At 30.6% G+C, this 25,792-nt stretch overlaps 2 protein-coding genes and 2 long non-coding RNA genes across 6 annotated transcripts in view; all 4 read right to left on the reverse strand.

The window, feature by feature from the left end:
• Positions 1 to 4,608, reverse strand: part of LOC136274185 (uncharacterized) — a 36,294-nt gene extending 31,686 nt beyond the window's left edge. Inside the window, exon 1 of the transcript XR_010712504.1 lies at positions 4,472 to 4,608. The gene's annotated coding sequence lies outside the window, so the exon portion shown is untranslated. The remainder of the gene's footprint in view (positions 1 to 4,471) is intronic.
• Positions 4,609 to 5,886: 1,278 nt separating this feature from the next.
• LOC105335212 (uncharacterized) lies at positions 5,887 to 6,473 on the reverse strand. The gene is made up of 3 exons (XR_901261.4): positions 6,342 to 6,473; positions 6,208 to 6,257; positions 5,887 to 6,124 (listed from the first exon to the last, which is right to left on the reverse strand). It is a non-coding gene; the product is annotated as an uncharacterized lncRNA (long non-coding RNA).
• Positions 6,474 to 9,422: 2,949 nt separating this feature from the next.
• Positions 9,423 to 12,734, reverse strand: LOC105341442 (uncharacterized). Its single transcript, XM_011447987.4, has 6 exons — positions 12,552 to 12,734; positions 12,417 to 12,463; positions 12,177 to 12,308; positions 11,080 to 11,206; positions 10,478 to 10,503; positions 9,423 to 10,015 (listed from the first exon to the last, which is right to left on the reverse strand). The coding sequence occupies exons 1-6, from the start codon at positions 12,644 to 12,646 to the stop codon at positions 9,639 to 9,641; spliced, it is 804 nt and encodes a 267-aa protein (XP_011446289.3). The 5' UTR covers positions 12,647 to 12,734; the 3' UTR covers positions 9,423 to 9,638.
• A 4,834-nt stretch (positions 12,735 to 17,568) lies between these two features.
• On the reverse strand, positions 17,569 to 21,867 carry LOC105341439 (uncharacterized). 3 transcript variants are annotated; one of them, XR_010712507.1, is made up of 6 exons: positions 21,728 to 21,867; positions 21,586 to 21,635; positions 21,357 to 21,488; positions 19,724 to 19,850; positions 18,196 to 19,392; positions 17,569 to 17,981 (listed from the first exon to the last, which is right to left on the reverse strand). It is a non-coding gene; the product is annotated as an uncharacterized lncRNA (long non-coding RNA). The 3 variants fall into 3 exon arrangements; XR_010712505.1 differs by having other exon boundaries at positions 19,724 to 19,853; XR_010712506.1 differs by lacking the exon at positions 18,196 to 19,392 and having other exon boundaries at positions 19,724 to 19,853.
• Positions 21,868 to 25,792: the final 3,925 nt, after the last annotated feature.

The following is a 25,792-nucleotide window of genomic DNA, read 5'->3' on the forward strand; positions in this document are numbered from 1 at the left end:
TGTTCTTAAGATCTAAAAAATAAAACCAAAGTATTTGAAATGTAATTAATTACATTTATCAAAGTAATTGAGAGTAATTCATTACATTTTAAAAAATCAATGTAATTGTAATTGTAAGTAATTGATAAAATTGTCAATGTATTTGAAAGTAATGAATTACTTTTCAAAGTAATTGACCCCAACTCTGAGTTTTATGGGTATGAAGATAAATCAGTCAGTTGTCCGAAATTTGTTCATTTAGTAAATTATTCTGCAGAGTATGTTTAAATAGGGTTATTCGAAATACCTTTATCAATTGGGTCATATTGTTTACATAAGATAATGTAGTTGATTTAATGATCTGACATTTTCATTAGCCAGTCCTTCCGTATACCTTCTATTGACATGTGTTGTACGTTAAGGTTCACTCGTGGCACAGTTAATACTTTGGTTCCATCTAACAATGAGAGGTGAAATTGAAGGTATGGTGACTTACCTCTAAACGTTGGTCGAAAATCGCTAGTTTGTATTAGATCTACGACGATTTCGGACAAAGCCTGTATATGAAGCTATGTATGCGCGTGATTCCAACGTTATCGCTGACCTGCTAATTGCGAAGCAGCTGTTAGATGGTCCAGTTTATTGACATAAGTAAAAGTCAATGTTTATTAGTGTTTAATACTAATTAAAATCTAATCTGTTATCATCCATGTACGAGAATTGTCCAAAATGTTCATAAACAATCGCGTTTTCGTCATTTTTAATGGATTTATATATACATAATGTATATGTCAAGGGGTAGCTGATATATATTAATGTATTTGTGAATCAAATAAATCTTTCCACATGAACATCTAGGTGATCAAGTATAACAGGAAAATGAACTAATATATAGTCGGGTTGAAAAACTATGAATTTTAATAATTCAACCGTCTGTCTTGGTAGGCGTCGTGTTTCTGAATTAAAGTTCGTGCTCAAAGTTAGATTAAGCAAACGGACATGCGCACTCACTCACTCAAACCCGAAAAACCAGTCTAACACACCCATTCATTCACTGATCCACCCGCCAAACGTAACCGCGTGACCTCTCGTACTACTATCATACTATGAATGAATGAAGCGGTGTGAATGTAAACAAATGAACAATTGGAAATGAAAACAATATGAACGCAAATATGATTACTTATTAACTAAAATAATTGTTCCTGTGACATATATCTAAATCTTTGTCATACAATATCAAATCAAACTAAAGTGGATTTGAATGTTTTCCATTGAAATAAACTAAAATTTTAATGTATCAAAAGGTTGCAGAAAGTAGTCACGGTCCAGCGTAAACATTGTCCAAACTTTGTAATTGAGTTTTTCGTTATGAATAGTTATAGTTTTTATAAAACATTTCAAAACTTCATAATCTTCTATTGTGATATAGTCCGTATGGTGCACGTCATTTTCATATGTAATTTAAAGATATTTTTAAAACTAGCAAAGGTCTTTTTAAAGATATTAAGACAAGAACATGTCTTTAAAAACGCCTGAAAAAGCGACGTCAATTGACCGCACGGAACAGCGCGCCATTATAAAACTGTGTCGACTGAGGCAAATCACCGATAGAAACAAATAAATTGGTGGAGGAAACAGGAAAAACATCGAAATATTTCGAGTTTACTTATATTTCAACGTCAGACTGGGCCGTGCGACCTGTGTAGGCCATTAATATATAATGATAACTTCAATACAAAAACGTACATTGCTCTCATTTTAGACATATACATTATTTTACACAAAAGCAGAGTGTTTCAGGAGAAATATACATTGAACGCTATATAAGCATTAAACTGCCGTCATTTTGATCTCGGTTTATAAAGTAACACTGAACAAACTGTATTAATCAACGAATTATAAGGAAGAGTTGTACAACGGGTAATCAGGATAAGGCATTAGCGTACACTTATGACCAAATGGATTGGTTCAAGCTTATAAAAAAAGAAAGGAAAATTTACTAGACAAGCGAAAAATGTTTATCATCAAGCTTGTTAGATACAAAATAAGCGGGTATAAATATCAATGTGGGGCAATGGTAGCAAAAAGAAATCGTAACCCAACATTTGGAAGTAGTGTTTTATGTATTTGTTACTTTCAGAAACAAGGTAAATTAATTATTTTTGATATGGATGCCTTTGATTTTTTTTTAAATAAAAAAATAATACCCCAAATTTTTAGATTCTGATTAAGATTATTTTTAATTGTGAAAATATCAGGAATAACTTTTCAAAAATGAAAAATTACGTATGAAAGACAGACGAGCTAAATGGATACAAAACGTTACGTTTAAGCAAAGTTTTTAAAATATCACTGTACAAAAGTATAACATATTAGTTGGCTTATCTTCCTTGTAGATGATTGAACGCGATGGTTTGTAATGATGTAACAAAATCTATTTTGTTTCTGAATTTCTCTGATTATACCTTTTAATTTTAAAGTTGAAAAATACCGAATTTAAGAAAGCTTAATAAACATAAACAAAGAAAACAAAAATTTGTGTCTTATTTAGATACGTGCATTCAAATTCATATTTTGAAAATATACTTACCCATACCACTGGCAGCGTTGGTCACTTTTAATGAAAAAAATTAGTTATATTCATGAATGTTAAAATCAACGATTTTTAAAAAGTGCATAAATTTGTCGATAGATAGATAGATAGATAGATAGATAGTACAAACCACATTTTGCTATATCAATGTGGCACAAGAACAAAACAAATGCTGATGATACATCGAGAATAAGGACATCGTTTTCGTTCAGTAAATTCGTTAATTGTTTCCGTATATCGATATCATTTGCTTTTACATATCATTTATTGTTCTAACCATCTAAAAGACCGTGTAAAATCACACACAACAAAGCTATGTAAGAAAAGTATTTAAATGTCTGATACATCTTTTAAAACTTTCCTGGGCAAAAAGATCGACGTTCCGACTATTAAACAAATGGGATGTCACTGCGTTCAAGCAATCGATATCAAAACATAATCACTATTAGCTACGTGAAAAACTACATGTATACTGAAAATGATGTTTTCTGTCATTCTATCTGTTCACTCATACATGTACAATATGTATTGTCAAAATATTATTCCCAATAATGTTCTGATGTATAAAACAAGAAATAATCTTCTGCTATCATTTTTACCTAGATTACATTTTGATCTTCTGTTACATTATTTTTAACATTGTAAACATTGTAAACTTCTTCTTCAAAAAATGTCTGTACAAACCATATCGACAAGATTCACTACATTTTAATCCATACAACACTCTATTTTAATATTCAAACTTTTAATTACAAAACAACTCATTAATAAAAATATCACATTTTAGTTTGACGTTATATCGTTTTTACAAAAGCCAAATATAAACTGAACTTTATCAATTTCATAACCTACACAACAAATTCCGACTCTGTAATAAATTGAAATGAACAAAGCAAAACCAACGAAAATGTTCTAATGATGGTGTTATCAAATGATATTTTCTGTTAACCTGCCTACACATATGCTTGTCTACAATCATAGAGCATATACTCATATTAACAGCAATTCGACACATGTGACGTTTCTTTCATAAACTTCTCATGTTACTTTTGTGTTTATTACAATTTTTGTGCATTGTCGAAACTTGTCTTTCAGAACATGAAACAATTTTTTTATATCAACTTATTTAACAATATTTTACAAAAAAATCTTTACGAAGAGGGAACACATTCACATTCATTGTGTTTGCTACATGCCGTGGGTTTGCCCTTTTAAAAAGTTATGAAAAGAATAAAACACTGGTTTTATTTACATCTATAGTTTATCGGAGAAAATACTTTATTATAAAAAGTAAATTAAAAGAATAGAAATTGTAGATGAAGACATTTTTGGTAGTAATTTCACTCCAAATTACTCTGGAAATTAAACTGTATGTCATGTTTACTGTCCTACATTCCTTGTACAAAACATTTATGGTAAGCGATGCTCAATCCTTTTTTAGAGAATATTGAAAACGACATAATAACTGCAATTACAATACTTACCAATTAGCTTCAAATCTTTTTTATTTCGTAAAAATTGCTAAATATGTTAAAGTAAAGATCTAGCATATGTGTAACAAAATACGTCCTGAAAATTAAAACTCTCTTAATAATCCGAGATACCACTGTTAAATAAGATTTTTAAAATAAAACAGTCATACACTGTAAATATAAATGTACAGATATTTAATTTTTTTTTGTTCAAAATACATTATAACAATAGATAGACAATTTAGCAAATAGCAATTTTAAACTAAATCCTAGACTTTCACTTTTTTCCCTCACCATAAAATTAACTTAATATAATAACCTCATTGTGTATTAAGCGTACTCGTTGTTTTCAAAATAAAAAAGATTAAAAATTTGTTACTTTTTAAATCTTAATTCTTTAAAAGCTGTGTAAAAAGCAACTTACAAGTCTCGTTCTGTCGAGTCTTACAACCAGTATGTTCATTACACATGTGAGCCTCACATTCACAAGGTTTTGAACAGAGATGACCGTAGTATCCTCTTTTACAAGGTAAGTGACAATCTTTACCAAACCTTCCATGTGTGCAAACTGAAATATGTAAGATGATGGAGTTATATTAAAATTAATATTACACACGTTCATAGTCTAGTGATTTTAGACTGAAAAATATTCATAGACTATTTTTCCAGCTCATCTATTGACCAGCCTTGTCATGAGATAAGAGTTCCTATTGTAAAATCATAGTCAGTTGCATTTTACCTATTTTCTATCAGTAAAAAAGTAGTTGTTTTGTTGATTGTTTACCCAAGAGGCCAAAGAGCAAAAATGCCTCATTCGACAACAATCTTTAGCAGACCTATATAGCCAACAACCTTGCAAAGAATATTTTATGTTTTCATAAAAAATGTTCATTGTTTTCTAATTATTTTAGCTATACCCAAGAAAATTATCACATAATGGTGTAGCTTGATGGAGTATTGGGTTTTTCTTCAGTTTTAATGCATGGACATCTCTATTCTTTATGAAGTCACATACAGTGTTGTAAAGATACATTTCAACTTTATTGTTATATTCAAAATCACAATAAGAAACAAATATGTTCCTTCAACATCCCTTATATCTTATTTCTTTCATTACATACATCGTCATAATTTCTAAATGAGATTATATTTGTGTTGTTAGTTTGGAAATTTGGCTTACTGATTCACATACTTCCTGGAATATAGTATTAATTGGTTTATCATACAATCACATCTAATTCAGTGAATAATCTCCTATTTTCTGAATTAAAACAACCAGAGATACAGGAATTAACAAACCTTAAACCACAGTATGTAAACCATATAAAATTGGGAAGAATGACAGTTGTGCTTACATTTATATGGTTGTAATTGTATGTGTTATTTACCACGAAAAAAAGCGTAAAAAATATTCAATTAAACATTAGCTGGCCAACACAATACATATTTAAAACCTTCTATAGAAAAATGTATTTCTTCGACGATACGATATAAACAGTCATAAATAGCGCTTTAAATAATGTGCGCTTAGAGGACAATAATACTTTTCTAAGGCGCAATCTGCTTATACGAATTGAGAGAGAGTTATGGACGAGCAGATAGATAGATAGATAGATAGATAGATAGATAGATAGATAGATAGATAGATAGATAGATAGATAGATAGATAGATAGATAGATAGATAGATCGTATATTTATGATGCTTCAGTGTTTTATCTTTGGAGGTATTTTATAATTTTCCCAAAGTGTTATCCGAAATCGTACCAACTGTGTTACCTTTCATTGTGGTATTTTTGACTGTAAAGAAATTTTTTTCAATTCATCACACCATCTTTTAATTGATATTAATTCTTCAGACCATGCATAATGTTTAAAATTTTAGGAATTTACATACTACAGTAATTACAAAGTTATGAGAAAAAATGTTGTTACCTGCGCTGTAACCAGGGCAAAGTCCATATACTTTGTCGCAGGTCTTGTTGCACTCTAATGGACATTTCATGTGACATCGTTGTCCGTAAAATCCATCGGGACAGAGTTTGCTACAATTTTCTCCAACTCTTCCAGGACCACATGCTTCCGAAAAACAATGATTTATCAGAAAAAAATTCAGAAAGTAATCCATTCATAAAATGCAAAATCTTCAAAACATATTATACCTATGCAACGATCTCCTATAAGGATAAAGTTTGTACAGCATACGCCTACTCTGAAACAAGAGACAAATGTTAAAAATGACAAATAAAACCATTTGGTCAGATCTTAGTTCTTATATCGTCTCACCTGACCTTACCCACACATGTTCGGATCCACGGTAACAGAGCTGGAACACACATAAACAGAAATTGTCAGTAAAGCGATTACATATACACTATCGTCCATATTCTTTGAATATCGTGTGTTCGTTGTTGACAACTTCCCGGTCTGCTTAGAATAAAATGTTTTGAGGGGTTAAGAGCAGGAAAAACTATCAATGACAATCTCCGTATTTCAGTGATCGCTATGAGCTAATAAGCAAATATTTATTAAATAACATTCGCATGAAATTAGTAAAATGATATCAATAATTGTGTATTATTGAAAGATTTTGATTAACCTGGGGTCGTTGTTCTTTTTATAGTTGTTTATAGATTCTAATCATTTGATTCATTCAGAAGGGAACTTTCTTTTGTCAGGTTTTTGTTTTCTATGCTTTTTGGAACAGGCATGTTGCAATAGTCGGTGGCTATTTTCCAATTTAATGTTTCGAATCTTTTTTCAATTTTGAAGTCTTCAACATATTTATTAGCAGGTAGTTGTATTATTGTGATTATTCTGATTATTCAGGATGCATTATTTTTGTCATTTTTACACTTTATGTACTTTGAATAAATGATAGAATGATCAGAAAAGTATATGTATATGAGCGAGAGCGAATGACCTGTATTATTTTAAATGAATATTGTAAAACAATTAAAGCAGTTCAATAAGTTTTGAATAAAGTATCAATTTATAACGTGCATATATTTCAAGCATAATGTGTATATGAAATTCCAGAAGAGGTAGTGTGTGCAAAACTACTCCAATTAATAAATTATTTGTGCATTGAAATATCTTTTTCCACATTTAAAAATACCACACCATACAAAATTAAACCTATTTTAGAAGTCTGAACGTAAAACCTCATTGGAGGTAGGGTGTATATTGACTTTTTTATTTAAAAATTCATTAATTAATCATTTTAACTTCTAAAATAATTAACTTTACTACCCCGGGTATTGAAAAATGTTTAAGCATAATTTTTTTTTTATTTTGCATATTTGATTTTTTTACAGGTCAATTTTTGATACCCAGAATATAACAATGAGGTCAATGAAAATTAAAAATGGGCTTATGTTATCCATTCAGCAACCTGAAAATAAAAAGGGAAAAATTCTTGACACCCTATTACACATTACAAATCACTTTCAGATATACCCGTGAAAATAGTTGGTCTCTGCAGGCAATGAATTTCAAAAAATTACATTAAATGATCATATATTGAACCAAAAAGAAGATACTGAAGTAATTAGAACATTTCATTTTAAAACTTTATCGATTATTGTGATAAAGATATGTAAAACAAATTTAACGTTTATATGTTTTCCTTATGAATATTTACTACTTCAACTAAACTTTTGATTATGTTTTTCACAGCTTTGTTACTACATTTCTTTTGGAATCTCTACATATTCCACGTACAATATAAATGCAAGCATCTCTACTATTATATCAAAATATACTCGAAATTTTGGGCTTTAATACCGTAAGTGTGTACCTTTTAGTAAGTGTGAAAAAGGACACATTGAGTGAAATAACATGCATATAAACACAAACAAAAGAAGAAAAGCAAATAAAAAATATAACATGCACACCAACTTATAAGTGATAGTTCTAAATTTAAAGATTTTCCAATATTTGATTATATTATACACAAGCAACAGCATGTACATAATATTAAGCATGTACATATTTTTATTTATGTGAGAAAAAAAGGAGGGAAAGAAAAAAAGCTAATGGGGCAATGGTTGCATTGCATTATATTTGTTTATCAGGGTTAAGATATTGATTATTTTAAAAAGCATAATACATTTTGTTAACAAGTAGTTAAGGATATAGAAGAAACTTGCTCAATTCTCCAATTGCTCTTGAATTTTTCAAATTCACAATTCTTTAAATGTAAATATTTTTCCACAAGAAGACTGATTTAGTTTTCCTTTTAAGTTCCAACACATTTAAAGTAGGTATATAAGTGAGAATATACTGTTTTACAATATAGCTTAACAGGTTTTGTACTTTATACATACTGTGATTTTTAAGAGTCACCAAAAAGTATGTTTTGCTTATCAAACATTAGAGACACCGTGTAGTTTCTTCAATGCCACTCCATAGTTCTTTTACAAATGGGCAATCTACAAAAATATGACTCTCGAAAGCGAGATTAGTCAAGAGCGAGGTTAACATAAGCCTTTTGGCTTGTTTCTCAATCTTCTTTGTAGCGTTATTGTAATATGTATGATGCAATTAAGAAATAAATATTGTTTAAACTAAAAATATGACTGTTTCAGAATCTTATTTACAAAAAGAGCATTTAGGAGAGTCAATAAGTTTGAGCTTATGTAAATAATAATTTGTTGGTAATATCCTGTGTACAATTTGGAAATATAACCAATGGAATTTAGATTTTTAAATTGTCTTAAAAGGACGTTTAAATATTTTAAACCAATAATTCTCATTAAAATATAGTGTCATATTCGCTTCTTATTTAAAAATTGCTTTATTTTGGACCTTCTTTTCCCTTATCAAAACGTTTTAAATATCTTTAGACCCTTTTCTATTTTTGTAGAATATGGCTTGTGTGTTTGAGATATATGTTCCAACTGTTGGTTTAATTTCTTTTACATTGCATTCACCTATTTGTTTTAATATACTCTTTTTTAGACCATTATATTCAACAAAATTAGGGGTTTTTTTATTTGAGCTTCTAATGTTTTCCATTTTTAACAGAGATATTTTTTTATTTTAATGTTCATAAAAACAAATACCCAAGATAAGACTTTTTGATCTACACATTGGCTTGAAATTTATTTTGGAGATACCGAAAACAATTAAAAGAAACAGAATTGTAACTCCTTTGCAAACTTGCATTATAAATACTGAAAAATAACCACCCAATTTGACATACATTACAGATCTTTAATTACTTTAATAACGATTTCATGTAGCAATGATACAAATTTAAAATAGTGGTATTACTAAGTTTATCTATGTTTATCTATATGAACAATTTAAAAACCTTTTTTATATAGGATTTCACAATTTCTTTATTTGTTATTATCAAAGTATTGTGAAAAAGTTTCAAACTTGAACGTAAAGTTGGTTGAATTTTAATGTAGCAAAGTTTATACATTTACCCTATAACAATTGCGTTTTCCAGTTTATATGAATTGTCCCTGTAATAGGCACTTAATATAACGAAGCAGTTGACGTCTTTATAAGATGTCTTGATCTTACTTTTTCTTGAATTTCTGCCGAGCATGGAAAAGAAAACTTTCGAAATCAAGTATACTTTTTAGAGCCAAATGCTTCCATACGCTTCGTTTGGTCTTCGCATTGATTGCTGCTCTGGTTGAGACGTCTTTGGTAGATCAGAGATTTGGACTTTGCTACATATCTCATTGCTATCTTCAAATTCATCACTATCAAACATGTCATCACTATCATCATTATAATCTTCATGTGACGTCATTTCCTTGGATACAACATTTTTTCGAGTTTGACTGTTGCGCTTTTTGACTTTGCTATATTGAACTTGTTCTTGTGGCACTGATTTGTTGTTTTCAAGAACCAGAGGAGGTGGTTGCACGCTCGTTGAATGTTGGATTGAAGCTTCATCATTTTCATAAATAATGCCGTTAGACTCTTGGGGATTCTGATCTGCTGAATGGTCTATAAATGATACAAATATACTGATATAAATTTTTATTAGTTGATACTTTGCACATGTGAATGGTATATAAAAAACATATTTTGATTGTGAATCCTATTGAGGGTGTTTTAAATCAATCATAACTTGTTCAGAACCAATCTCCGTTGATTGCCGTATACCCTTCACATAATTAGGTATGTATATCAAATGTTGATGTAAGAGGTAAACAAAAATACTTCGTATTCTATGTCCAATTTGAAAATATGGATAACAAAAAGATTCTATGAACTTGATAATAGTCCTTGACCAAAACTTCACCAATTCTATCTTTAAACCAAAATTTAAATAATTTAATTAAAGCTATAAGACTTATTGATTATTTAATCATATACAACTGCATGTTAGGAACCAAATTTAAAAACAAACAAAGGATTGTATGTCAAAATTAAAAATTTGATTAGGCATAGAAAAATGAAATGTACCGATGACTTGTCCTTTGTCCTTTGTACTGAAAAAGGATAAATGCAATAATTATATATGATTTTCCTAACATTGCTTAAAATTTTATGACTGATAGATAAGTAATTAGGGTAGGTAGGTAGGTAGGTAGGTAGGTAGGTAGGTAGGTAGGTAGGTAGGTAGGTAGGTAGGTAGGTAGGTAGGTAGGTAGGTAGGTAGGTAGGTAGGTAGGTAGGTAGGTAGGTAGGTAGGTAGGTAGGTAGGTAGGTAGGTAGGTAGGTAGGTAGGTAGGTAGGTAGGTAGGTAGGTAGGTAGGTAGGTAGGTAGGTAGGTAGGTAGGTAGGTAGGTAGGTAGGTAGGTAGGTAGGTAGGTAGGTAGGTAGGTAGGTAGGTAGGTAGGTAGGTAGGTAGGTAGGTAGGTAGGTAGGTAGGTAGGTAGGTAGGTAGGTAGGTAGGTAGGTAGGTAGGTAGGTAGGTAGGTAGGTAGGTAGGTAGGTAGGTAGGTAGGTAGGTAGGTTAGGTAGGTTAGGTAGGGTAGGTAGGTAGGTAGGTAGGTAGGTAGGTAGGTAGGTAGGTGAATGGGTGGGTAGGTAGGTAGGTATTGAAAAATAGATAGATTACGTACCAAATCTTATAAAAAATAACAGCCCACACACAAGAACAGAGGACAAATATTGATGATGTTCCAATTAATAACCAGATGTTTCTTTCCACAAATTTTATAATCTGATCCTCCAGATCGGTATTCAAACCTATAATAAGAAATAAGTAAAATAAATTAAAAATATTAAAACCAAGCATAAAAATGCAGAAAGTCGGCCACCAGTCTCATCTTTGTGTTTAAACGTTACTAATCGAATTTGCCTTTAGGTTAGACCATTTGGCCATAAACTACCTGATAGTAAAACAAAAATCTCTTTATTTTGAATTTGAACATTTTAATATTGATATAGAGTTTTTTTCATCACACGGATAAAAACATTGTCTTAAATGACCAAGACCATCCACCCTTCTTTATTTAGCTATTATGTTTTTTCCTGCTTAATGTGATCGGAAACAAAAATGAATTAAAGAACGGTTTGTACAAAAATGGTTTTACAAAACGGTTAAGGTTGGTTACTTAGTGTCTATGTCTAGCGGATATAGTCCGTAGAAGTTAAGGCAAATATAGATGCTAATACACTCTAAAGTGTCGTCATTTCCCTTTTGGTATACGTGGTTGTATAAGGATGCCAGCAAATTACTCATAAAACAGTGACATCCTGAAATATTCACGTATTGTGTGATAAAATAAAACTCTTAAAGTAATATGAGCTGGGTTTTTTATAATTTTATTTTAGTGCAAAAACCTGTTAGTATAACAAGTCTGCATGTAACTTGAACTTTTATGATAAATAAGATATTTCCCTTCTAAGGGATATATAGCAAATCTATTTTTGTACAGGACAACAATAATACAATTTTGATTCAATTTAGGCTCCTTAACGCCTTTTCCCACAAAAAATAACATTTTCGTAAAACAAATTTCAACATGAAAATTGCAGCTCATATTGCTTCAAATGGTTCATGTTTAATCTGTTTACTCTGAACTAACATTTCCACAGAATGTGTTTTTAAACATTTAATTGTCATATTTATTTATGTTTGAAATATATAAAATCATTTTACATGTTTTGACATGTTATGAAAACAAATCAGCTGGTTCCGTTTCTTTCCATTTACCTTGACATCTTCCTGATATTTTGTCACATGTTGTGTTGCACTGTGACGGACACTGCTCCTTACACAAACGCCCATATAATCCATCAGCACAGATTTTAAAACAATTTGTTCCATACCACCCTGGAGGACACTCTGATAAAATCAAAGAATCTATGCTCTAAGAATAATTACAGGAAATTCAAAATAATGTTACATATCTAATGTTTTGGGTAACATCCTAAGTACGAGGATGAGAAATACCTATACAGCGTTCCCTATGAGGTTTATAACTTGTACAGCAAACATCCCTGTAAATAAAACACAACTAAAATCAAAATGTCAGGTAAAAAAATTGAGTTAATCATGGTAATCTGACAAACCCACCCAGTGACTTACCCACATTTATGCGGGTCAACAGTGACAGTCGCAGTGGCGAGAAAAACATGAACTCCAATTAATAACAACATCGACACGTTTAAATTGTTTTCCATATTCTACGTTTGTGAGTAATATGTTGCTTGACAACTTCATTAACTTATCCTGATGCGAGTTTGTGGTTTTACACTAAAAGGAAATGAAATCAAGTTTCCTCCTCGATAAGTATTTCTATGAAGTGTGAAAACATAGGCATGAAATTAAATTCATATTTGTGTGATTATTGTGTTTGTAACAATATAGTTTAATTCTTAAAATGAAAGGATATTAATTCAAAACATCTGCATCTTAAAATTATCAATACGATATATGCCTGGTCTTGATAATTAGAGGGTAACAGTCAAACTACTTGTTTTTCCTTTTGCTTAGAAAAGACGGTCGTGTGTCCTCGTTACAGGGGTAAAACATGGCATAATACCGTTAGAAGAAGAAAAACAATACGAAGATGAAAATAGACTGTTTGCAACAAACTGTATTCACTCAACATTATTATTGTATCATTCAGACGAAAACTTCTATGATGCTATGGTTTGGGATAAAAAAAATTAGTATAAGATTTAATTCTATACATACATGTAGAGCTTGTGTTTGTCTTGTTTGAAATCAATTTCAATAGATGAGTTTAAACGATATTTTATTACTAATACATCTATCTCTCACATCATAAGTTGCTTTTGCCACAATATGATTATTTATTGAGACCTAAATACTTTCATTACAAAACATAAAATTATAAAAGTATTTTACTTATCATTGAACATTTTTCAAACACACCATGGATTATTTCAGAGAAAAGTTAACGTTCGTTTCTTGTAACAAACACAGCATTGTCTATTTAAGCGATGTCCGGGATTGCTTCAAGGAAGAACCAGCCTGGACTGATAATGCAAAACCTTAGTCGGTTACCAGCTAGGAATGAATTGTGCATATTTTCATGAGTCGCATTATTACATGTAGGTCACTCGTGCATAACAAAATACATGAATTGACACTAAAAAAAAAATTAAAAATGTAAAGTAGCATGGTATACTTTTTCATTTCAACGTTGAGCATTGATAATCCTAAGCATTATATGAGATATCTAAACCAATTCTAACAGTCGTCTTGGGTCTGGACAGAGGAATCAAATGTTACAGGTTTTTGTGGTTTTTGTCTTACTGTGGAATCATTTTAATTCGTGGGGGTCAATGTTTGTGGGTAACCCAAATTTTCTTGGCTCGTGGAGACGTCATTTCGTTGTAAGTATAATCATGATAAATTTAATAAATATTTTTTAAAAAATGATTGAGTATATGTTCATGGGGATGTAAATTCGTGAACAAGGTTTACCCACGAAAACCACGAACATTGGTCCCCCACGAACAATGATGATTCCATAGTATACTTATGTTTGGACTTTGTGTGACATTTATTCGGAGTCAATCAATATCGGATTCAAATATTTTGAGAACATCCATACATTGAAAATTTAAGTTAAAAGGTTTAGACCCTTGTCTATGTTAAATACGTGTTGCGTACCTTATCAAGACATGTGAGCATAATAGATGAACATATACCCTGATTGATTCTACTTTTGAATCGATTATATTGTAAACTTTGGAGGTGTTTTTAATTAAAATTGAATGTAGCTCACATAATTATAACCGGGACTTTGAGAAGCTTTAGATCATCTTTAAGAAACAAATAAAAAGCTAGCATATTTCATAAGGAGATCGCTAGAGTTTACTCCATAGAAACCATCATCACAAGTCTCGCTACAGTCTACTCCATAGAAACCATCATCACAAGCCTCTCTAGTCTACTCCATAGAAACCATCATCACAAGTCTCGTTACAGCTTACTCCATAGAAACCATCATCACAAGCCTCCCTAGTCTACTCCATAGAAACCATCATCACAAGTCTCGCTACAGTCTACTCCATAGAAACCATCATCACAAGCCTCCCAAGTCTACTCCATAGAAACCATCATCACAAGCCTCCCTACAGTCTACTCCATAGAAACCATCATCACAAAGATCGCTAAAGTCTACTTCATAGAAATCATCTTAACAAAGATCGCTACAGTTTAATCCACAGGTTCCCCGGGCACACTTTTTATGGAAAACTATAAAATCATTTATTATATTATGGTTATGTGATTAGACAGTACTATATTTTATCATGCTATGTATGTCTTAATATTATACCTATACATCGGTTTCCTATAAGAATATAGTTTGAACAGCAAATACCATTTCTGAAACATGCGATAGGGTAAGATAATGAAATCTGACATATCACACTTTCTTTGAGAATTGTATCGTTATAAAAAAATTGTTGCAGTTACTTACCAACACATATTTGGATCCACAAAGACATTCCTCAAAAACTCCTGAACAAAAACTAAAAATACTGACATCTGTATAGAGTCGTCCATTATCCTTTTTCTATTCAAATTCCGATAATATGTTGATGAAAACTCCCCGGTATCATATGTTCCAATGAGAAAAAAATAGTTCGTATCTGTCGGGAAATCAACCGATAACTTTTCCTTTTTTAAAATAAAATGAATCAATCTGGGGTACTTAAAATCAAATTAATTACATATAATGATATAATAAGTCATAATGCATATAAATTTTAAAGTAATTTAGTTAATATCGTGGTACCGTACACAGTTGATATGAATAAAAAGCTACAAAACTAAAATATTTCTAACAATTATTTTTTACAACAAATCGTTATTGTTGCATAGTATGTTGAGTAAAAACTTTGCAAAAATGTGTAATGATAGTTTCTGCAATATCTAGCATCCTTCCATGCATTTAGTTGCTCGATGGAAATGCGTTGTTGATCTATTAATTGTTGTGAATGAATATAATCCTCCTTTAGAGAGTATGAAATAACGAATAATTGGATCCTTCTGAAAATCCTTAATTGTTTACTGTGTTGGTTCAATTGGTTTTGTGTAACAAACGGTCCACAAATCTTGAAGATCACCCGAGTACCAAAGCCCTTAGTTTGACATGTCAGAGTCTCGTGTTTGCATTTTAAGCTTCATACTGAAGGCTAAACCCTAATATGAGACTCCTCTGATTGTTACACCACTTTTTATTCTTTGATTTTTGAAAAATATTTATTCATTAAAATGTTGGGGGGGGGGGGGGGTGGGGGTCACAAGAGTCAGAGGAAACTCGGATTATATATTCCTTAGCTCCAAGGGGCCAAAAATTGTAAGCTTTTGGTAATAAAAGAACTGCAGGAATTTAATAGCCTATCTGAAAAATATTCACATTTACATTTAAAATGCTCACATAATGCATGCAACTTTTTTTACAATAATATTAAAATAGATTTCCTAAAATAGAACAAATATCTAATTCAATATTATCTAGTGACAATTTGCCATATTGTTTTAAAAATGAAGAAAAATTGTTATCGATGACCAACATCAATAACCATAAATAAAGATAAATGTTCAAAAATTTATTAATCAATCATAATCATGATCAATCATAATTACATCCCCCCTTACCAATGCCTCGACTTCTATCCAATGGCCTGAAGAGTGAATATCACTACTTAACATCAGGACATTAACAAAGAACACAATAACAATACATGACTTTATTTCAAACGACTGTGATACTTCAGAACAAAATATAAAATCAATACATTTTCACTACATGGTTATATTGTCTCCTCCCTAGGGCCTGAATCCCTGACCCTGAGATCATAAATTTCAAAATTTTGGTAGAGGACTTCATGGGCATGATAACAATGCGTTTAATTTTTTTCGACACATGTGGGACTAGAGAATTTTTTTTTGAAAATTGGGCTGTTTACATATTTAACCCCGCCTATGGCGTCCTGTAGATTGTAGAGCCATGAATTTCACAATTTAAATTCCTCTTACCATAGAGACGCTTCACCCAAAAGAATTGGTAAGCATTTGCCATGTAGTTTTTAATAAGAAGTGAAAATTGTTAAATGCACGGCGGACGATGTACATGATGCACGATGACGGACGAGAACCGATTGCAATAGGTCACCTGAGTGACTTGGGTGACCTAAAAAATGGTTTTACCACTTTGTTTTTATTTTGACATGATATTTGTCTAGCACATTAAAAAAGAAAAAAAATCAATGTTTGAATTATTTGCAAATTCTGAAAATTAAATGGGAATTCTTGAGACCTTGTTGTACATCACATATCACCATCAAATAGATTCGTGAATATGTTTGGTTTCTGGGCATAATGAATTTCAAGAAATTATATTAAATGATCATACAATGAAGAAAAAGGAAGATACTGATGTAAATAGAATCTTTGATATTAAAACTTTATCAATAATTGTGACAAAGATATGTGAAACAAACTTTATGTTTATATATTCTCCTTATGAATATTTACTATTTTAACTGATATTTAATTATGTTTTCATCAAGAAACATGTTTCCATGTTTATCATTTGTTTCTTGTAGCGAGATAGTCATATTTCAATGTCCATAAAAACATATACCTAAGACAAGACTTTGTATCGTACACATTGGCCTAAGATCCATTTTAAAGATACCGAATTCAATTTAAAGTAACATAATTAGAACTCCTCATTAAACTTGCATATGATTGTAAATACCAAGAAGTAAGGTACAGATTTATAATTACTTTGATAATTATTCCATGTAGCAATAATACAAAGACCAATAAAAGAAGTGGTGTAGTTAAGTTTTGGATAACTATTAAACTCATTTAAAAATCTTTGTAATGTAGGATTTCACAATTATCTTCATTTTGTTTTTATTAAATTATTGGTTAAACAATCTCTAAAAGTTCAAGAAAAAAGTTGAACGTAAAATTTGTTGAATTTCTGATAAAGCAAGGTTTGATACATTTACTCTAAAATTGCGTTTTCTAATCTATATGAATTGTCCTTGCCATAGACACTTAACAGCAGTTGATGGCTTTTTCAGATGCCTTGATTTCACTTTTTCTTGGCAAGCATGGAAAAGAAAAGTTTTCAAATCAGGTGTACTTCTTAGAGCCAAATGCTTCCATACGCTTCGTTTGGTCTTCGCATTGATCGCTGCTCTGGTTGAGACGTCTTTGGTAGATCAGAGATTTGGACTTTGCTACATATCTCATTGCTTTCTTCAAATTCATCACTATCAAACATGTCATCACTTTCATCACTATAATCTTCATGTGACGTCATTTCCTTGGATACAACATTTTTACGAATTTGACTGTTGCACATTTTGACTTTGCTATATTCAACTTGTTCTAGCGGCACTGGTTTGTTGTTTTCATGAACCGGAGGAGGTGGTTGCACGCTCGTTGAATGTTGGATTGAAGCTTCATTATTTTCATAAAAGTTAGACTGTTGGGGATTCTGATCTGCTAAATGGTCTACAAATGATAAAAATATCTATAGTACTATATTAAAATAATAGACTCGAATTTTTGGTCTTTAATACCGAGAAATCAGAAGAATACTGTCATTTGTTTTACACATTTTAAAGATCATCGGTACTTGAAGATTACCGATTTGTTTACATTTTTCTAAGTTAAGCTTCGCTAAGTAATAACCAACGAAAATTCCTCAAAACATCCCGGAAATCACCTGGATTTTTTGGATTTTACAATCTTGCGCTTGCGCAATACATTCACGCTAACAGGATCTTTAGTTTATGTTTCCACAATATCTCATCTGCATGAATAAACTCAGAAATGATAATACAAATACTGGTAAATTTTCATTGGACTTTTGATATATATTCTGTTCATATATATTAATGATTTCTTATAAGAGAAAGTATAAAATAACAAATATACATTTTAACTAAGTACTTACTTTTGTCTTCGTGATGACAAAAAATATTTGATTACATGCAAAAAAGTTACATTAAATTTGTTAGGAGAGTGAAGATAGAATATGTTTTATGATAATCGTACGGACCCAGTTTTACAAAGAAAATACGTGTACGTTGGTGAAAAGGTGTTGAATTCTTCCATTCTATGGATTAAAATTTTTAGCTGAAAGGTATTTGCAGTCTCAAAAAGGTTTGTTCTGATGAACTTGGCTGTTATTTTCAAGGCAACTTCATTAACTTTCTCCAAAATCGATTCTGCAATTTTCTGCTACATTACGGGTAAAAGGGAGGCATTCTAACTGTGGTGAGGGCCTTTCCCAAGACACAGTTAGGATTATTCAAAGTAAGGAAAGTGTAGTGAAATTAATAGCAGTATTGTAGGCTAAAAGCTTTGTAATGTAAATGTTAATAATAAGGTGTGTCGATGTACCTATTTTGTAAATGTCCGATATGCAATGTCAACCCGTGCACGCACGGGTCAAAGTCTAGTAATATTATAAATATATTTAGTTGATACTTTGCACATGTGAATGGTAGATGAAAACATAATTTGATTGTGAATCCTATTGAGGGTTTTATAAATCAATCATAACTTGTTCGGAACCGTTGCCTGCCGTATACCCTTAACATGATTAGGTTTGAATACCAAATGTTAATGTAAGAGGAAAACATAAATACTTTGTATTTTATATCCAATATAAAAATGGGTATAACAACAAGATTCTATAACCTTGATAACAGTCATTGACCAAAACTTCACTATCAATTCTATTTATAATCCCCTAACATTTAATTAAAGCTATAAGACTGATCGAGTATTTATTCATATACAACTTCATGTTAGGAACCAAATGTAAAAACAAACAAAGGATTTTGTTTCTAAACTAAACATTTGATTTTGCATAGAAAAATGAAATATACCGATGATTCGTTCTTTGTCTTTTGTACTGAAAAAGGATAGATGCAATAATTATATATGATTTTGCTATATATGGCCTAAAATTTTCATGATTAACAAATAACTAGCTAGCTAGCTAGACAAATGATAGATAGATAGATAGATAGATAGATAGATAGATAGATAGATAGATAGATAGATAGATAGATAGATAGATAGACAGACAGACAGACAGACAGACAGACAGACAGACAGACAGACAGACAGATAGATAGATAGATAGATAGATAGATAGATAGATAGATAGATAGATAGATAGATAGATAGATAGATAGATAGATAGATAGATAGATAGATAGATAGATAGATAGATTACGTACCAAATCTTATAAAACATAACAGACCACACACAGGAACAGAGGACAAATATTGACGATGTTCCAATAACTATCCAGATGTTTCCTTCTACGAATTTTATAAGTTTTTTCTTTAGATCAGTATCCATACCTTCTAAATGAAAAAATAAAGCCAAATGCAAAAGGTAAAACTATAAGCTTAAAGCACTTGATTCAAGGAAATTATAAATTTGATATTGTTAAGTGTAAGTAATCATATAAAAGGGGTAAATTGGTGCAGGTGTTAGTTAATCATGCAAAATGAATTCTCATTGTTTTCACGACAAACGTCATTAGGAAACTTTGGAGGGAAATAAAATAGATTATATTGTATATAACAAATGAAAATTTGTTCTCAAAATACAAACAACATATCTTAATCTAATTGTTGAATGGTTGGCTTCTGAAAGTTAATAGTAAGCGAGAAAAACAAATGCTAACGAAATTCTTTATTTTGTTTAGGATTGTTTGTGTATATATAAGCATTAATTACAAAGAAAAATACGAAATGCATTTTGTAGTGACACATTAAAACTTGTTAACGCATCACATTACATATCAGCATTGTAAAATCTTGTCAAAATTTAGAAGCAAAATCAAATCCATTTCCCGTGTTGACATCTCATTGAATGTCTATTCTGAGGTTAACATTAGACTTTTAGCTCCGCTCTACATTTGAAAGAATTTGATATACACAAACACAGTTAAGTTCATTATTCTCCTTCATCTAATCAATGAAAAACGTACCTCACTAATATGTAATTTGTTTTTAAATGCCAAAGTTCAGTGGGTCTTCCCAATACAAGCTGATGTTGTTTACCTTTGTGAACTCGTTACCTTATATAATATCACACGTCCGTGCCTCGCGTGTCACGTGACATAAATTTCTGTAAGCGTGTTTGTTGTTTCTTTGATGCCATTTAACTTTATCTACAGAATGCATTATTTGTAAGTACATTATTTGTAAGTACATTATTTGTACATTATTTGTAAAACGAATTTCATTTCAGTTTCTCACAATTGGTAAGAATTTGGTAAAATAAATAAAGTCACGTGATACGTAAACCAGCCTTCTCTGATCTGCTTAATTCTTTTATATACATAATGTCTGTTGTTCCAAGGCCCACCTATTCTATCCATTTTTATCCATTGAAAGGATAGAGCCGCAAACAAAAACGAAATTCACTGTTAGAGGGTTTACAAAATCATCGATAATGCTTAATCATTACAATAAAAAAGTCCCAAGCGATCAACACTAATCAGGATTTGTCATATTTATTCACTATTATAAAAAGTATGGTAGATGTTCTATAATTCGTTGTATAAAAACGGCTGTTTTCATATATTATCATTTTTTGACGTAAGAGCGTTATATTTAGAAATTAAACACACATCTGTAATATCCCGAGTTATATATATATAATAATTAATAAAATAACGGCTATCAAAGTTTTTCTTGTTTAAGCTCGTCACTCTGAAATAAAAATATGCATTGATTGTGCTTCAACACATAAATTAGTATCCTTCCTTATGCAAGAAGTATATTAAATAAAAATTTGTTTTACTATTAAATGTTATGGTACCAATGCAGTTCATACGACATTTGACTTTCCTTTACCTGGACAACTTCCTGATGTTTTATTACATGTCTCGTTACACTGTGGCGGGCACTTTTCCTTGCATAAAAGTCCATAAAATCCATCAGGACAAATTTCTGTACAGTTTTCTGTATGATAACCTGGAGGACACTCTACAGAAATCAAAGAAGCTATTATCTGTGAATTTTATCACAAATTCCACAATATGATGAATTTGTGTGAAATTCTGTGCTTAAAATTTTAAAATACCTATACAACTCCCCTGTATAAGTTGAAAACCTGCACAGCAAACGTTTTCTCTGTAAAATAGAATAGAAATCAAAACTCAGCTGAGAATATCCGGAAAAGTAAGGTTGCTTTATATAGTCTGGCAGACGCCATAGTAACTTACCCACACATATTCGGGATATCAGTGACAGTATTGAGACAAACATAGACTCCAAAAAACAAAAATAGCAACACTCTTATACTGTTCTCCATACTCTACTGTTATGATCTTTTTTTGTTGATTAACTAACTTCCAAATGTAATTTATCCTGGTGTAACTTTGTGGTATTTACACGAACAGGAAATTAAATTGAGTTTCCTTCTCTATGAAAACATATGCATGAAATTGTCTCTATAGTTCAATCCTTGATTTATATGAGACCGATGAAATGAAGAAAATATCAATACGAAACAAAACAAGAAAGCAAATAGTAGCCTGTTGTATCATTTTGATATCTAGGAGGCAACTGTCTTTTCTCTAACTTAAACAAAACGGTTGCTTGTTAATGTCTCTGGAGTAAAACATATTAAGGTACCGTAAGAAAAATCCAAACAATACAAATATAAAAAAGACAGTATCAAACTTGATATAGCAACATTGAAGCTCTTATCTTACAATTATTTAGTGATTACATTTGGCTTCGAAAAACACTCCCAAAGAATTTTTTTTTACCTTGTCATTCAAATACCTGTATTTCATCTTATATAAACAGTATGCCATTATACATGCCATTCAATCAATCATCCAGAACAAAACAAGTTCAAGATTAGATTTTTATTTAAAAATGAGTATAAACGAGATTTTGTAAACAAGACATGTATATCATACATCATAGGTTGCCTTTTTAACAATTTGATTCGAATGCAAACCTTATAAATCTGTTGATGTCTTAATTCATTTTAGTAATCTAAAGTCATATTGAAAAAGCATATTTCCTCTTCTCAACGTTAAAGAAAAATATTAAGGTTAATCACACAGTAATGGATTTAACGTTTATATACGCTATACGCCTTTGACTTAACTTATAACTTACTCAAGAATATGTTTAATAGTATATCTGTCTTAAATTTCGAAGTAAGTCAGGAATGCATTTGAGATTTATTAATTTTCATCTTAAATACAAATGCATTTGGTTAGGTCAATTAAGATAGATTATAATTATATCAAGCAAATTTTAAAACTATTACAAATCAAGCCTTTTACATTTCATGTGTTTTGAATTTTAAGAGAGTTCGATGGTCGTGGCCATTTTTAGACTCTATTTATCTTCATCAGAAGAAGAGTTGTATATAAAGATAAAGGAAAACATTCAAATTATGAAGCTGAAATATTTTTATTTTTTCTTTACTAGATGACAGACTATGGTTATAAATATCATAGGTAAATTTTAAAGAAAGGTCTGATTGATAATATATGTACCATTCTGAATAATATACATCACGTACGTGAAAAATTCAATGATATTAATTGATTTACATGTAAATTACAATAGCAATTATTTAGGAAAATTTAGATAATTTATAAGATATAAAGCAAATTTAATAATCATTACAAATAATGCCTCTTCCTTCTCGTGTTTGGTTATATCTTTAATTGTATATACCATGTGCAAATTAAATGACATGTTAATGGCCGCACAGCTGTCTATATTTTTTTGTAGCTTTGTATGTCCTCGTCGTATAGGCTCTTTGCACCAATAGACATTAAAACACTTCACATTCTGAACATATTTCAAAAACATATCATTTTCATTGACATTACTTATTTCATTTCATGGCGCTCTATATCATATTGCTTTAGTCATTTTGATTGCTTAATTTTGTTAAGTATATTTACCAAGCTAAACACTCAATTGATTATTTCAGAAAAAAGGATGATACGTCTCTTGTAACAAACACATCATTCTCTATTTAGTCGATGTCCGGGATTGCTTCACGGAAAAAACAGCTTGGACCGATAATGCAAAAGCTAGGCACGATTTGTGTATATTTCCTATGTCACATTACTCCATCACTCACGCATAATAAAATACATGAATTGACACTAACAATATAAACAAGAGGCCCAATGGGCCACATCGCTCACCCGAGCAACACTGGCTTTATATGGGCGTTCAAAGGATATTGTGCCATATGGCCCTTGGTAGATTAACCAAAAAAGAATATCCGAATTTTACACTTATTATTTTTGCATCTACTTAATCTTTGACATATTTACCTTTATGGAATACCTATTTTACCGAAAATAAGATCTTATGCGATGTAACTAACTAAAATATCAGTTAGTGTTCACGGTTAACTTCCAGTTCCCTTTATTTTAGACCCCCCCCCCATCACTTTATGAAACGATTAAAATACATGAGAGCGTTAAGGTTCATTTTCTCCCTCCACTACTTACTAGTAATTGTGTATTGGCAGGCATGTCGCTCTATTGTACCGAGGCCCACTCATTATTTTCATCTTTATTAAAAAAACAACAAATGTCTACAAACAAAGATGATTTTCCGTTGCAATAATTTTTTATGAACAACAATAATGCTTTAATCCTCATAATAATAATGTGTCAGGACTATGGAAACTGTTTAAAATACGTCGTTTTATTTTACTTGTTTTCGAAAAACTATCAAAATTTTGTGTAGATTTTATGCAATTCAATTAAGAAGGGATACCAGAAAGTATTTACAGCATTCCATCCTTCTATTTATCGGCCAAAATTTCAGCGTCAATCGTAGAAATATAAGCAAGAAACGTAGCTTCGTTTGAGTCATGCTTTTGTTCACACGAGTTTATTACATTCAACTTAAGATTTTTAAACTTTGTATTTCCTATAAATTGGGTCATTATCAAAATATGCAGACTTTGGAAAAATGAAAAACATGAGAAAATTATTGCTGAAAAAATTACTTTGATTGCAAAAAACACATTTAACAAACAATGAAGTATAACATCTGAAAATTTGCAAACATTGGAATCTACCATTTGGTTGATAATTAGACCGTAATTTAATGAACTGTGAACATGTTGTCAGTGGTGTAACAGGTATATAGTATAGGAAAAAATTCTTAAATAAAATAAAATAATTCTTTTAAAATGATGGACATAAGGTTTATATCAACAAAATTCATTTAAAGTTATTAGAATTAGATAACAGAAAATATTTGACACATTTACATTATGACCAACATAACATTTGAGACAAAGTCTTGATGTTACTCAACAAATTTTTAATTTGAGCATTAAAAAGAACACAACTGGATTTTTCTTTCAATGGAGCATAAAAAAGACATTAATATAAATGCACTGGTGTTTTCAAATATACATGTATTATTGTCAGTTAATTTTATTTGGAGAAAAATGTACATGTTACACCACTGATTTTTATGTTTTACCACTGACATAAAAGTTACACCACTGACCTAGCGATAATAAATAAGAGATAAGCGGGTTAAATTTTGTAAAATAAACTAATTTCTATTTTTGATTGCATTTAAAACGTGATAAATTTGATCTTAAATAAAAGTTTTCGTGCCTCATTCTTTCATAATCTGAAGATAGACACACTGTTACACCACTTATAATCAGTGTTACACCACAGACGGAAAAATTGCATGTAGATGTTGTTTTACATGAATTCACTCATTCTTTGATGTTATATTTTTTACTATTGGCATCCACACACTTTTATCCACCTTGTACCGAGTTCGAACTTTCTTTGCCTCATCAATCTCACAAACAACATCGTCAATACTATACCAGCTTATATCAATCATACATTTTGGACAATTAAATTGAATTTTCTCCAATTTTCTCCAAAATCAGTGCATACACGCATATACACTTTCTGTTTGTCTATATATGTTTGTTGAAGTTCAGCTAGCATTTGTTACCTTTAAGCATTTGAAAGATTTTAGTATAACATAATTGGGTATGTGAAATGTCAGTGGAATAACATATCTTATAATACAATATAAGTCATTAAAAAGTTTGATTTTTTAATAAAAATAAAATGTGGATAATTTCATTTCTTTATTAGAATAAATTTGTTTTTACTTTTATCTTTTAATCAAGTATTTAAATGAGTAAAACATAATTAGAGCATACAAAATGTCAATGGTGTTTCAAATAATGTCAATGGTGTAACAGGTCTCATTTTCCAGATTAAGAAAACACAATTGCAATTAAATAGTCA

This window comes from Magallana gigas, chromosome 3, assembly GCF_963853765.1.
Source record: "Magallana gigas chromosome 3, xbMagGiga1.1, whole genome shotgun sequence".
Classification (NCBI taxonomy): domain Eukaryota; kingdom Metazoa; phylum Mollusca; class Bivalvia; order Ostreida; family Ostreidae; genus Magallana; species Magallana gigas.

What these genes read in the sequence shown, in the direction of transcription:
- LOC105341442 (XM_011447987.4), bottom strand. Translation starts at nt 12,646, where the DNA reads ATGGAAAACAATTTAAACGTGTCGATGTTGTTATTAATTGGAGTTCAT. An exon ending in GTTGACCCGCATAAATGTGG is followed by an intron (nt 12,464 to 12,551) that starts GTAAGTCACTGG and finishes TTTTATTTACAG; the next exon opens with GGATGTTTGCTGTACAAGTT. An exon ending in AATATCAGGAAGATGTCAAG is followed by an intron (nt 11,207 to 12,176) that starts GTAAATGGAAAG and finishes TTCTTATTATAG; the next exon opens with GTTTGAATACCGATCTGGAG.